Source organism: Augochlora pura, chromosome 2, assembly GCF_028453695.1.
Source record: "Augochlora pura isolate Apur16 chromosome 2, APUR_v2.2.1, whole genome shotgun sequence".
NCBI lineage: Eukaryota > Metazoa > Arthropoda > Insecta > Hymenoptera > Halictidae > Augochlora > Augochlora pura.
The window spans coordinates 17,078,103-17,091,113 of NC_135773.1; the positions used below are offsets into that span (position 1 = coordinate 17,078,103).

Here is a 13,011-nt window from a genome sequence, read left to right on the forward strand (position 1 = left end):
GTTAACAAATTTACAACAGTTTATAATAATGGATTATAATCGTTAATGATTAATCAGATTACTTTTCATCAAACCCTTCCTCTTCGATTATCAGGGAGAAATAACTAAAAGCTACAAAACATTGTGATTAAAAATGCAACAAAATAAAAAAACATCGATAACCAGTATATAAATTCAAAGTTAAAGTAAACATTTCTCGAATCACGTCCTGACAATTAACATTAAAACTACGAAGCCCTAAACTTGACTAATGTGTATCGTTTTATAACAATAACAAAACTGGATTTATTTAAATTTCATATAATTTCTATTATAAAATACACTTCAATGAAGAAGTTTATATAAAAATTTCTAATAAAAACCAGACATTTTGATCGGTTTGGTAGTTCTAATGTCAAATAATAGACAAAGTTCAGCAGCAGACATGCCATAATTTCTTAATAAAATTGCAAGACAAATAAATTAAAAGCTTCGTCTCTTTGGTCCAGCGCACAGGGCGCGTGTTTCACGAAGGGATCCAAGGAGGAAATCCAATCAGCTCGAACAACAATGATCTCCTAATTCGATGCAATAACGACCAGAGTTTTCTCGACTGCTTTACTCATTGTTTTGTGGTTCTCCTCGGTAGAAATAATTTGAAACTGTATTTCTTCGGTCTCGGTTTTCGCATTTAGATCGTTCACAGTGTCTGACCGCGGCGGGTCTCGCCTGCTTAGAAATCGCGTGCGGATGAAATCGATAGCGCGGGCAATTAATTTCGTGAAAAACCGGGGCCTCGATCGGCGCGGCGAGGCTGCTGAACGCGTTTCGTGTGATCGATCTGAACCTTTCGGACGGGAGCGTGCGTCTAATGGGCACGCATGATCTTTCACTCGCGGGGCCAAGCCGGCTTTTAATCGACGCGCGCGAGCGCGCGCGCGCACGCGTTTCTCCCTCGCGTCTAATTTGCCGTTGATTTACGAGCGATCGACGCCGGTAACCCTTCGGGATCTGTACCAATTTCGCGATCACGGGAGTTGTCTTCGCGAGCGCACGCTCTCGCTGCGTGCAGCCTTTGTTCCGGCATTTTTGCCACCTGGACCACCTCCTCTCTGTTCCCATTGTACCGCATTATCGAAGGAAAAGTCGCGCGGAGGTCGGGAATTCGAAACACCCTCCGATGTGATTTATCGGACAGCGTAACCCATTCGTTTGCGATTTTTCCCTCGTTGCCAGGTGCGGATATTAACGTTATAGGTTGTCATTGATATCAGCGCCGAACATGTGCTGCTTGAATCAAGGCTCCATGGCTCCGAGGAAAATTATGCCAGCGCGTACCTCATTCTTCGAGCGGTGGAGCGACAGCGCTGTGTCCTAATAGTGATCAATAGGGTCCGGCGAACCGTTGCTTAACCCCTGTTACGGTCCTCTGGTCGGATATATTTTCTCTGGTCAAACAGTGACACGGTACTCCGATCTACAGAGTATAGAGAAATCGTGGTTGCCATAAACGATCGGAGAAAATCTGCTCAAAACCCTTTGCACAATGTGTGCACCTTCACCTTGGCACTCTTGGTCAACCTTCTCATTAGTCTATCGCATTCCTCATGTTTTCCTTATTATACATCGTTATTCTTAATTCTTGTATTAGTGCCAATACCATTTTATACTATATTGGTATAGTGTCATTACCGTTTTATACTAAATTGCTATACTGTCATTACCATTTTATGCATTCAAGGAAGAAACGTATAGGTGATAAAATTGAAAGAAAAGAAGAAGTGTCGTATTTTAATTACAACTTATTGCAATTGTTCAAGGGAGATATAAGTTTGCAATTGTCTCTTACCTCTTGCAATTATTGGATACCTAGTGAATTAAATCGTTTTATTATTTGTTGAGGGGTTGTGTGGAATAAAACACTCTCGTGTAGTATAAAACCAGAGTAAATAATTATATATTTAAAAGTTAATATAATGGTACGGTGGAAGGACAGGCGCACGATGTGAATGCTACGGACTATACAGAAGAACTCGTGAGCTAGGCGCCAGTACGCAGTTCCGTGCCTAGCGTACTTGAAGGTTTATCTGAACCCTCATAAAAGTTCGGTACCTGGGATGTAGAAGTTTTCCTAAAAATACAGACATACTTCGTTCTGCTTAACATTATTTATCGGCGCGTAGGATTTTGGATAGATTTTGGATTTAAGAATGTTTCGTCTTAAGTTCGTGCCTTAGTATAAATTATACAGATATCGACTCAGAAGGAAGAAGGCTAGGAAGACTACACTGTTAACGCCTTGTTAACCCCTATCATATAGTGACAGACACGTTACGAAGATTTGAAACATAATCTGTTAAATATGTGCGTTATTCACATCTCTTAAATTAAAACGAAATTTTAGTTATCTATCAATAACATGTTAACGTTGAAGCGAAGTTTACATATAATATCCATATAATGAATTTAATTTGTCTGTCTGCCGTGGAATTTATTAGTAACGAACAAATGCTGAGTTACGTTGCTATAAAATAACTCTTAGAGTAAGGAATTAATATCATGGAGGATTAATAACCCTTGAAATCTAAACAATCGACTATAAAACTGACTCGCTTGAGCGATAACACAGTGAGACAGTCCTTGATAATGGGATTGGTCATCCACAATAATTGATGTAGGCAATTTTTATTTGGCGCAAAGATCCACGGTCTAGTCCCTACTGTTACTACCACCGTTGTTATTACCATTATTATTCTTATTATTGTTATTATCGCTCGTGTAGCCGATATGACTACACTTTGTTAAGTAAGTCTGTCCCAGACTGTACATCTGTACAGATCGTACAAGATCGTATCGGCGATATTTTCGAGGCTTGCTACCTAATAGAGGACAGGTAAAGTTAACATATAAACATTTAAAGTACTCTCGGATGTGCGTTGTCTTTCAAATTCGTTTGTGTCGTTGAAGAGACAACAGAGATTTTCGTTACTTTCGTCAAGATTATAATCGATCGTGATTAGAGCTGACGAATCTTCCTTTGGGCCTGTAGTCTTATTAGACATGCTCGGTCTGTTTACAAAAACCCATTGACACAGAGAAGCATAAAACACCCCATAAAAGTGCACGTTTAGCGTTGCTTTAACGCACGTGATTTCGAGCACTCTCATAGACAACTGCGATGCTCAAGAGGTATTAAATAAACGGAGGAGATCGTGCCTGTTATTAAAGTAAGATCGTTTTTGGTCTACATTCGATCGACGTCAAAACTGTTTTGAGATAAAGCTATATTTACAGAAATATCACCAAAACGCTCTTGTGGGACAGACTGTAACTGTCTCTTCTCGATGAGATTAATGACATGGAACGGCGCGGAAACATAGAGAGAACGTTGAGGATGACAAAGGACGGAAGAATGTTGCAGAAGACGGTGCGGCGCGGCGTCGATCTCGATCGCGGGGTTCCTCGGGTTACGTTGTTCACGTGGGTAGCCGTACATAAATTATTCTTCGACTTGCCGTGGCCGCGCATTTAATTGTGACAACGAGATTGATCGATGCCGCGACTGCTCGGCCCGTACGCGCCATTAATATCACGGGACACGATTTACGCGGCGGGATAATGCATAATCGAGAAACAAAAGTGGCCCCGCATTGAATACGCCGGGACCAAAAGAGGACCGGAGACCAGGGGACGGCGCGGCGCGTTATTAAGTATTATATTTAAATCATTTGTTGCCGGCGCGGCTCAGCTCCGCTCGGTTCGGCACGGCGCATCGCATCGCATCGCATCGCATCGCATCGTATCGGTGCTAACGAGGGGCCGCGACAGCGGCTTAACGAGCCGAGCACGCCCACGCGGTTTTATCGTTTCAGGGTAAGCATCGTTTTCGATCTTGACGAATGACTGCGAGCGATGCCCGAGCCACCCTCGCTTTGCCGCGAAGCCTCCGCCTCACCTGCTTCCACGAACCGTAATGCCGGTTGTGACAAAACTGTAAATTGAATATCGACCGGCTGCAGCTTTCTGTGTCATGTCGCCGACCATTAAACAACCCTTGCGGGCTCGTCCCTCCCTCGAAAATTAGTTTCGTGTGCGACCAATCGAACCGATCGAACCGACGACGCTCTTCGGGGAACTGCCGGCCTTCCGTTTTCTCGAACATCGGTGGCCGACTGTTCTAGGACTTGTTTTAACGTAGCTGCGAGTTTTCCCCGTAATTCGCTGCGATGCATTCTTGGAAACTGCAGCAGACACCGACGAATCTTTTGTTATACGATGGGGACTGCCGGGTTAAGCTGTTTGTCTACGAAACGTCGCTTCCTCGACGCGTCACCATTCGATATGACGTTCTAACGTGTTCCGTTACGGATTTTATACAAAATCATTATACAAAACAGCAAAATCATTTACACAATTTAAAAATATTATTGCATTGCTGCCAACGTGCTAAAATTAAGAAAGGAATAAATGTTTGTGCAGGTCATGCAAGTAATGAAGACAATTTTTATTTTGCACGAAGATTCGCGATTTAGTAATTATCTTCTCATTTTTCTGTTTAAAAATTGTATTATAAAATAGCGCGTTAAACGAAAATATATAAAACCGTGGTCGCAACATTTTTGGCTCATTGTAGGAATTCGTGTTGTACGGGACCCTACTGTATTTAAGTGATATAAGAGAGCTGGCTGTACAAGATGACAGAAATATAGTTCCGTCATCTGCAAAGCTGATTCGATGCAATATTATTAATCCTTTGTACTCGAGAACTTCGAATTATAATTTAATTTTTATCTTTATTTAAGATAGAATTTATCTTCATTCTCTTCATAGCGGAACTCTTGATTTTGAAGACAGAATTAAAAGGTTCCCCTCCGGACTCCTTGAGTACAAAGGGTTAAAGTATTTTTTACATTATTATAGTGGTTCATATTTAAGAAATTGTTAAGAATGTAATGAGTTTAGAATAGTTTCCAACGCAAAGGGTTAAATTTCGCTAACAACAGCTTCTTTCGATGGAATACCGTTTCTCGCGTAGGAGAGAGCAGTGTAGGACGAGCGTCTACTCATCCTTGAAATTTGCCTGTCGAACGACGTGACTTTAAACAAAGTTTGAATTTCCCATCAATATTTATAATGGCAAGGAACGCCAGTCCGGTCGCATGTACCAATTATCCACCGCAAGATCGAGTCGAGTGCAACGTTTTGGTCCCCCTCCCTTTTTACACCAACCAACATCATAATTTCGCGGTGAACAGCGTCGCTCGTGTGACTCGTCGCCGACGGATAATTCGTAGCCTGCGACGATCATGTTCGAGCCAGCGTTTTTAACAGAAAACCATCGCACGTTCCAATTATCCCCTCAGCTGGTCAGCTATTATAATAAACTCCGGCATCTTATACAAATTCACATTTCCATAGGCAAACTTGAAGAAACCGAGCGGATCTTCCCCGTGAGACATTCGAAACATTACAATTACATTCAGTTTCTCATTTCTTTCTTTAATTACGTATATAACGAAAGATCTGAGTATATAAATATCGAATATAATTTAGATATATAGATATACATATAGGTATGTAGATATGTAGATATGTCGATATGTAGATATGTAGATATGCAGATATATAAATATAAAAATATTTTTAAATATTCTTAGTATTTTAAAAATGCTTGTCCACGAAGGGTTGAATCGTTCGGCGCCGTTCGAACTGTCCTTCTCCTTTTAATAATTTCGCGAAATTGAAAATGTTAAATTGAAATTCCCCGGAACTCGGTACCGTCTTAAATTTCGCTCGCCCATTTCACGAATAATTGCGTAAAGAGCCTGCAGTATAATTATAACACTTGGACGCGCCCGGAAGAATCCAATCTCTCTCGTTCCGCGCGGAGTTTCTCTCCGTTGTCACCTGCCGACGAGGCCACCTTGACGAAATTACATGTCGCCGAGGGAAATTGCGATACGTCGCCGGTTACACCGTTGATTGCCAGCCGGCCTGCGACGATCATGCGTGTCCGCCTCGCGTGGTACGCGCCTTTCGAGGCGCATCAGGGAAGACTGGCCCCGGCTCACTCGCGGCGCCTTTCACGTTTATCGAGGATAAACTGCGCCCGTGTTTGCGGTTTGATTTTCTTAGATACCCACCAGATTGGTCCCGCAGAGATTTTATGGATAACTGTGCGTGCATCTAGCAGACCTAACGAGATTGAGCCCTACCTGAAACGTTTCCTTGATGGAACGTCCCGCTCGATAATATCCTGCTCGGAATTTATTTAGTTTCTCCTATTCCTCGATCTCGCCAATTCTAACGCCAGCGAAATTGCAATTTCCTATATCCAAAGTAATCTTTATGATTTTCTCTATTCAACTCGAACGGTATACGCAGCATTTCGGTAGAAGTATCCTATTTCTTTTTATAGCAAAACAAAAATTCTCTACCGCGAATGCTACAGATAACAGCAAAATACAAATATACTTTCGTTCTTTTGTAATAAGTTGAAAATAATCCGAGCGCATTGTTTCCGCGTACTTGCATGCATTTGCATATATAAATGTACAAAATCTGTGGTCTAATAATAATCATTGCGGCGCGAATCTAAAGTTTATTTTGAAAGTGGCCTAAATTCATCTTCTAAAAACATCGAGTTTGCTATTTCAATATTTACATTTTACGTTACATATAATTTTACTTTAGCAAGCCCTCTAGAATGCAATTACCCTTAGAAACACAATCTATTTATACTATCTTTATATCAGTTTTAAATATCTGGAGTTTAAGATAAATGGACTTATGCATTTTGAAAATAAACGACTCAATATCATCTACTAGATTTCTCATTTTTACACTGACTTTTATAGAACAGACCAAAATATCACTTCGTGTTACAAGTTTCGTTCAATACTCGTTTGGGTAATGCTTTCGCTTACTTTGATCATCTAGCCATCATCGATCCCGAAAAAATTCCTGAAATATAGTTCTTGGGTTGGCTTACCGTGCATATCGTTGGAGTTTGTCCATGGATCTTGGTACCGTCGACTAAGTCCGGCGCCTTAGGCAACTCCGAGTGTGTCCTGGAGGATAGATGCGACGACGTAGGTATACTGCTGGCGTTGGACACGTGAGTGGTTGGCAGTGGCGTGCCGAGAGGAAGTTCTGGTTGGAAGAACCACGTCGGCCACTGTAACATCAACATCGCACAATTATGTATCTCGATTTGAAACGATGCTTTTCATGCGGTATTAGCAGCTCCATGATTATGTTTATTTATCGTTATTCGGCACCATAAGAATTACGGGTCTTCAGGATTCTCAAAATTTAGAAATATAGTTTAACGAGTTGACGCCGGCGTGCATCACCGGTGGGTCACACGTGTCTGTCTCGTGAAACACGTGTAAAAATAGGTAATACAAAATAAGTTTGTATTATTTTATCTCAACGTTATTACATTCAATAGTAAAAAATATAACAACTCAGTATTATAAAATTAATATAATGATTTAATTTTTTTAAATTTCGGGCGCCATCTCATAGAACAGAAGCCGTAAGTATCGGCGCCGGCGTCAAAGTGTTAATTATTTAGATTATTCAAAAAATATAATTAACAATATGCAGTGTCACGTTGAAATTCAGCCGGATTCTGGCGCTTCACCAAATTGCTCATATTGCAGCCTACTAAAAGATTATCCTGGATTAACAAGATGAAGTCACGGACTGTGGGTCATCGATTTCGATTAAATTTTTCTTGGTTAATCCAGAATAAAAATCATTCGAGTCATGTTCAAGCGTTTGTGTGAATCGACATAATTTATCAAGACATTTGATGTTTAAATTTCATTAAAGAGAACGTTGTGTATAGATATCCAAAGCAAGAAATAAATTGCACGATATTGAAATAATTATTTGAGTTGACTGCGATGACAATGACGAGACACAAAGGCAACGGGAACACAGAAAACACAGTTAGTGTTGAAGATGTCTCGTTACTGTGCGCAGTAGATAAACTACTGAAATTGAAACTAAAATAAAGGATAGCAATAAATAATCATGTTTTTCCGTAATACATTTTACCGATATAATTAACATCGTGATATCTTGTCTAAATCAATTTATTTTAATGAATCTCGATCTTCATTCATTCAGTATTTTCTTAAGTTTTTTTAGAATCTTTCCAAAAATTTCTCGAATTTCAGTCTGAGAGAATTGAAACAATATTTGTGGTATTTTGACAAATTTTGTTTACTTTCAATAAGTAATGGCTTAAATTCAAATTTAAAAAATTTGATATGCTTACAGGATGAACATAAAGTTAATTATGCTTGAAAATAAACAAAAGCACAGTAATTGGCTAGCCTACGGTAGCTACATAGCTCTACTACCGTAGATCCAGATAACCGACTCTTCTTGCACATGCAAGGTGGCCGGTATCACTCGGTGCATACTGAGGGAGGGCATCAACCACTATCTCGCTGCCTTCGCATACAGAGACTATAAAAAGCTATGACCATAGCAATATTAAATTCCCCTATCTCACTGGCTCGTAATTAAAAGCTAATTACCCAAGGACTACCCCTAAGCAAAGATTTCGTTTCTAAGAGCGAAGCGAAGATCGTAGAGCTATCAGACCGCAGCGCCATCAATCTGCCGCTTGTCAAGAGATAATTTACAATCGAGATAAAGCAGGAAACTCGAGGAAAGAATGATCGGGTCCGCCGAGTCCTCGGTTGGGACCGTTTGCCTGTCATCGAGCCGACTTCCTGCGCGTCCGAAAAAAACTGGCGAGGCGTCCGTTCCTCCGCGTTCCACCGCGTTCCTCGGCGAGCAGATAAAGCTCTCGCAGCGACCGAGGAGCAGGCATTAGTGTCACCGAGTGAATATGAACCTCTCTAAGATAGATGACACAAGCCGCTGACCCCGTAAGAAGCGCACTCGCTGCGAGGTGACCGTGCGTGTGTGGTCCATTGTAAGTGCTCGCGAGGAGGAACCTGGGGAGAGGATCAAAAGAACCCAACGGCGTGTTCCGTTCACCGTGGTACGTAAAGACCTTTTGATCGTCCTGCCGGGTCGGGCGACACGAATTCCTCGCGATTCTTCGCGAAACCTCTGTGCCCGATGCGATCGCGGCGCGCATTAATGCAGGCCCAGCCACCTGCGCTAAGCCCTTTTTCATCGGAGTGTCGTCCGATTTATCCTGAGCGCCTCGACGAAGGTGCCATCGGTTTTTATTTTTACGTATCCATATCTCGTGCTCGTCCTGCATTATCTTTTCTGCGAATATTGCGCTCTTCCAACCCACTCTATTTTAATTTGACTCTTTGCAGTCGACGCCGGATCTGTGTTTTTTAGAATCTAGAGAAAAATAATCACAATGTCTACGATGACATTTAATTGTAGAATCATTACAATACTGATCCTTGAAACGTCCACTTGGGAACGTCTGGAAGATGTCTTTAGATCGTCTGAAGTAAGACGTATCAAAGACATTTGAAATCAAATGCCTGGTGACATACAAGATCTAAAACATTTTTTCATCTTACAATATTTCCACTTTACATATGTAGGAATATATTTAATAGAAAGTTCTTTTAAAATCAGAAAAACTATAGACGAGGATAATTAACAGAGAAATGCCGAAGCTGAGAACACGACTACTCGACAACTCTTAGACTTCCTTATACATACCTCGACTTCCAGAACAACTCTCAGCCTTCTTTACGCTTCAACTTTTAATACAACTCTGCCGTCCCCTTCAATAGATTCTCGTTGTTTAAGCTGTTGTCATCGCAACGGCGGATGCCGCTCGCTTTCTTTGATGTCGCGATTAGTCATCTTGGTCCATACATTGTCTTAAAAGCTACATTTACGATATTACGATATTACGATAATTTAGTGCATGTCATTCATATAAAATACAATTTTACGACTTATTCAACGGTTACGCTTTTAACAGTTTCTTCCGATTAAAAAAAACTAGATAATGTTTTATTTTATTTATTTCTACAGGGTGGTCTCCACCCTCTGCAACTTTCAAAATATGCATTGGGCAACAAATATTTCAATACAAAGTATTCTTTCTTTTTGAAGGAAGACCGCTCTTTATCGCCATCTTCCTTCTTCCGGAACCAGCCCGTTCATTCGTTCTCGTTATCTGCATCGAGTCACGAAACCTCGTATCATTTCGTTGAAATAAAATTGTTGTAGTCGAATTAAACATTTGAGAACATACATGGAAGCAAATGTAATACGTTCCAGTGATTTAAAAAACGAAAATGGAAATTTACATGCACACCAACGGGGTGTTTGTGAATAGATTGCGAATTTTATGGATTTACAAGCACGCTAAAACGAACGGTTTTATTGAAATTTCAAATGTGTTTTTACAGTTCTATCGCGACGATAAAATCCGCAATAAAAGGGTAAACGCATTGTAATGGTGAAATAAAAAGCGAAGTCGTTGTTTAATCTATGCTCGACTTCAATTTTCACCGGTATAACGATTTATGATACCGCGGGTCCCATCGTAGGATCGATAGATCGATAGATCTCGGAAATAATCGGAGAGCATGTATCTCCACCAAATTGAGATTTATTTATCGGATCCAGAGATTCCACGAGTCAACAGGAAAATCTTGCGTCACGCGGTAATATCGCGTGTTTTGCTTACGTTCCGCTGCGGAGCCAAAGGAAGTTCGATCGGCCAGTGCAGGGTGGCTCCAGGCTGGTCTGGCGAATGTCTCTTGTCGTCGGTTAGCAGGAGTTAACGGGAAACCGAAATAACAAACTCCTAAACTCGATGAGTTAACGCCGGCTAGCCGACTAGTCTCGGCGCTTCGTTATTTTCTGTTTACCGCGGCCATTCTGCCAGCAAATCGTTTACAGTGGACCGACATCCTTTACGCGGCCTTGCTCGAAACGCGTCGACGTCGCAGCAACACGTTTCACGCGATTACTATCCCACTTATGCCCGTGGCAGCGCATCTCTTTATTTTACTTCCGCTTCATTTATTAACCTTTTCACAACTATACAATTGACGTACGTTTATGACGATTCTCAACTTAATTCATCGATTTTCCAAATATAATTTTCAAGATCCTCCACGTGGACATAGTCCAGCACAGTTTTGAAAACACTCCACGTGGACATATTATAATATTACTGTTGTTCCTAGTGTAATAACCATTTATTCAATTGAACTGCCGAATAATGATTGCTTAGGTGAGAAATTTGCTTTGGTATTTTCAAAATATGGCTGATTACCCGTATATATAAATTAGTTAAAAATAGACAAAATTTTATGTCCTCTCGGAAAATTACTATTTTTAGTTATTATGAAACTTTTAACCGAATAGAATACGTTGTTTTGACGTAGTAGGATAATGCTCCCAATTATCGTGCCTTTAAACCAATTTTTTGTCGCCGAAACTCTCATTGAATACTAGACATTCTATTTAATGCACTACAACTGCATTAATAATTAATTTGTACGCAAATCTCAAGCAAGTGTTTTCTACGATTTTTGACAAAACATAGAATTTAAATCCCTCAGAACTGGTACAACATCGATTAAAAAATACTTATTGCAATTTAACACGTGAAAAATGTAATACCCATCCATGAATCTTACATGTCGATAGGTAAACATATTAAAAAGAAATAAATCACCCATTCATACATAACACCTTCCTTTTTCTACATACTTTTAATTTGAGGGCACGACAATTGGGATCCTATGGGGCATTGCTTAACCCCTTGCACTATAATAACGAGTCAGACTCGTGGTGAAGATTTTATGCAAGCTCTACTAAATGTGGATATTATTAATTTTTTCTACGTCGAAGTAACAATAAATTCTTTTGTTATCAAAGTATAGAAACGAAGGTAAATAAAGACAATGTAGGAAAAAAATTGTCTGATCCTATTAGAAAAATTTATAAGTACGAATAAGTGCTAATCGTCACAGCATTAAAGGATTGTCAGTGCGAGAGGTTAAGCAGAACATGAAACGCGACATTCTGCCGAGATAAGGTGTCGCGCTTCGAAAACGTCCGACTGTCGCCGCCAGCAAATTCTCAAGCATCAGCAGAGACATTGTAGATTTCCGTCGCTGATCTCAGACGGAACGCAGCAAATCTCGCGGCACCGCTTTCGCACGGATTTCGCAACGCGGCTCGTATTTTATCAATCGGACGCGGCCGCGGTTGCAGGCGATGCAACGATGTAATTCGACAGTGTCCCCTAATTTATTCGACGGGAATTACATATCATTGGGCCGAAGGTCCGTCGCATAAATTTCACCGATCCGTTTCACAGATGTCTTCGTCCCGATTTCGATCGGTTCCAGTCCTTCCATATAATACGGAACGATGCCCGTTCGATCGGCTCCCCGAATCAATTTGGTCGATCGCAATCGATAACCACACGGTTCTCCGTAACGTGCAATCTGTCCCGGCGTGTAATTACGCGGTGGTGCCCGTTTAATGATTCTTAAGCGACGATTACTGATTACGTACAAACCGCGGGTCCTCCGGGTCAAATTGGGGACCGGGACGGCGGACATTTTTCTTATCGATCGTAATTTTCATTCGGCTTTTTATGTACCGCAGCCTACACGACCTACACTGATTTTCATAATATCAATTTGCGATCGCCGGGGAATGCGATGCCGATCTTTTCTGCGTAAGGACACCCGAATGCCGGGCCTCGGCCTCTTATCACTCTCGTGGCGATCTTCGTGTTATTTTAATCAGCAATGATCGAACGCAATTATTCTTATTTAAGCAAAGCGGTTATCGGCGAAGCTTTCATCTCGTTTGAAGCCTATTATATCTCCTTTCGGTATTAGTAAAAATTACAAATTCTCTGAGAAATAATATACGATGCTCGTTGAAATTTAACTAGATTTAAGATAAATTTTAACTTGGAGTAACTTAATTTAACTAGAGCTGAATTGGACTAGATTGAATCAAATTTAATTGTACAATCAAGTTTTGGTCTTAATGTTTTAGTCACTGTATATTATTCCGACATTTTGAATG

At 40.7% G+C, this 13,011-nt stretch overlaps 1 protein-coding gene across 1 annotated transcript in view; it reads right to left on the bottom strand.

Annotated features, from left to right (window-relative positions):
- The window catches only part of LOC144478262 (uncharacterized), a 431,063-nt gene that overhangs the window by 375,454 nt on the left and 42,598 nt on the right, over positions 1 to 13,011 (bottom strand). The window contains exon 2 of the mRNA XM_078196029.1: positions 6,971 to 7,156. Within this exon, the coding sequence (XP_078052155.1) occupies positions 6,971 to 7,156 (186 nt within the window). The remainder of the gene's footprint in view (positions 1 to 6,970; positions 7,157 to 13,011) is intronic.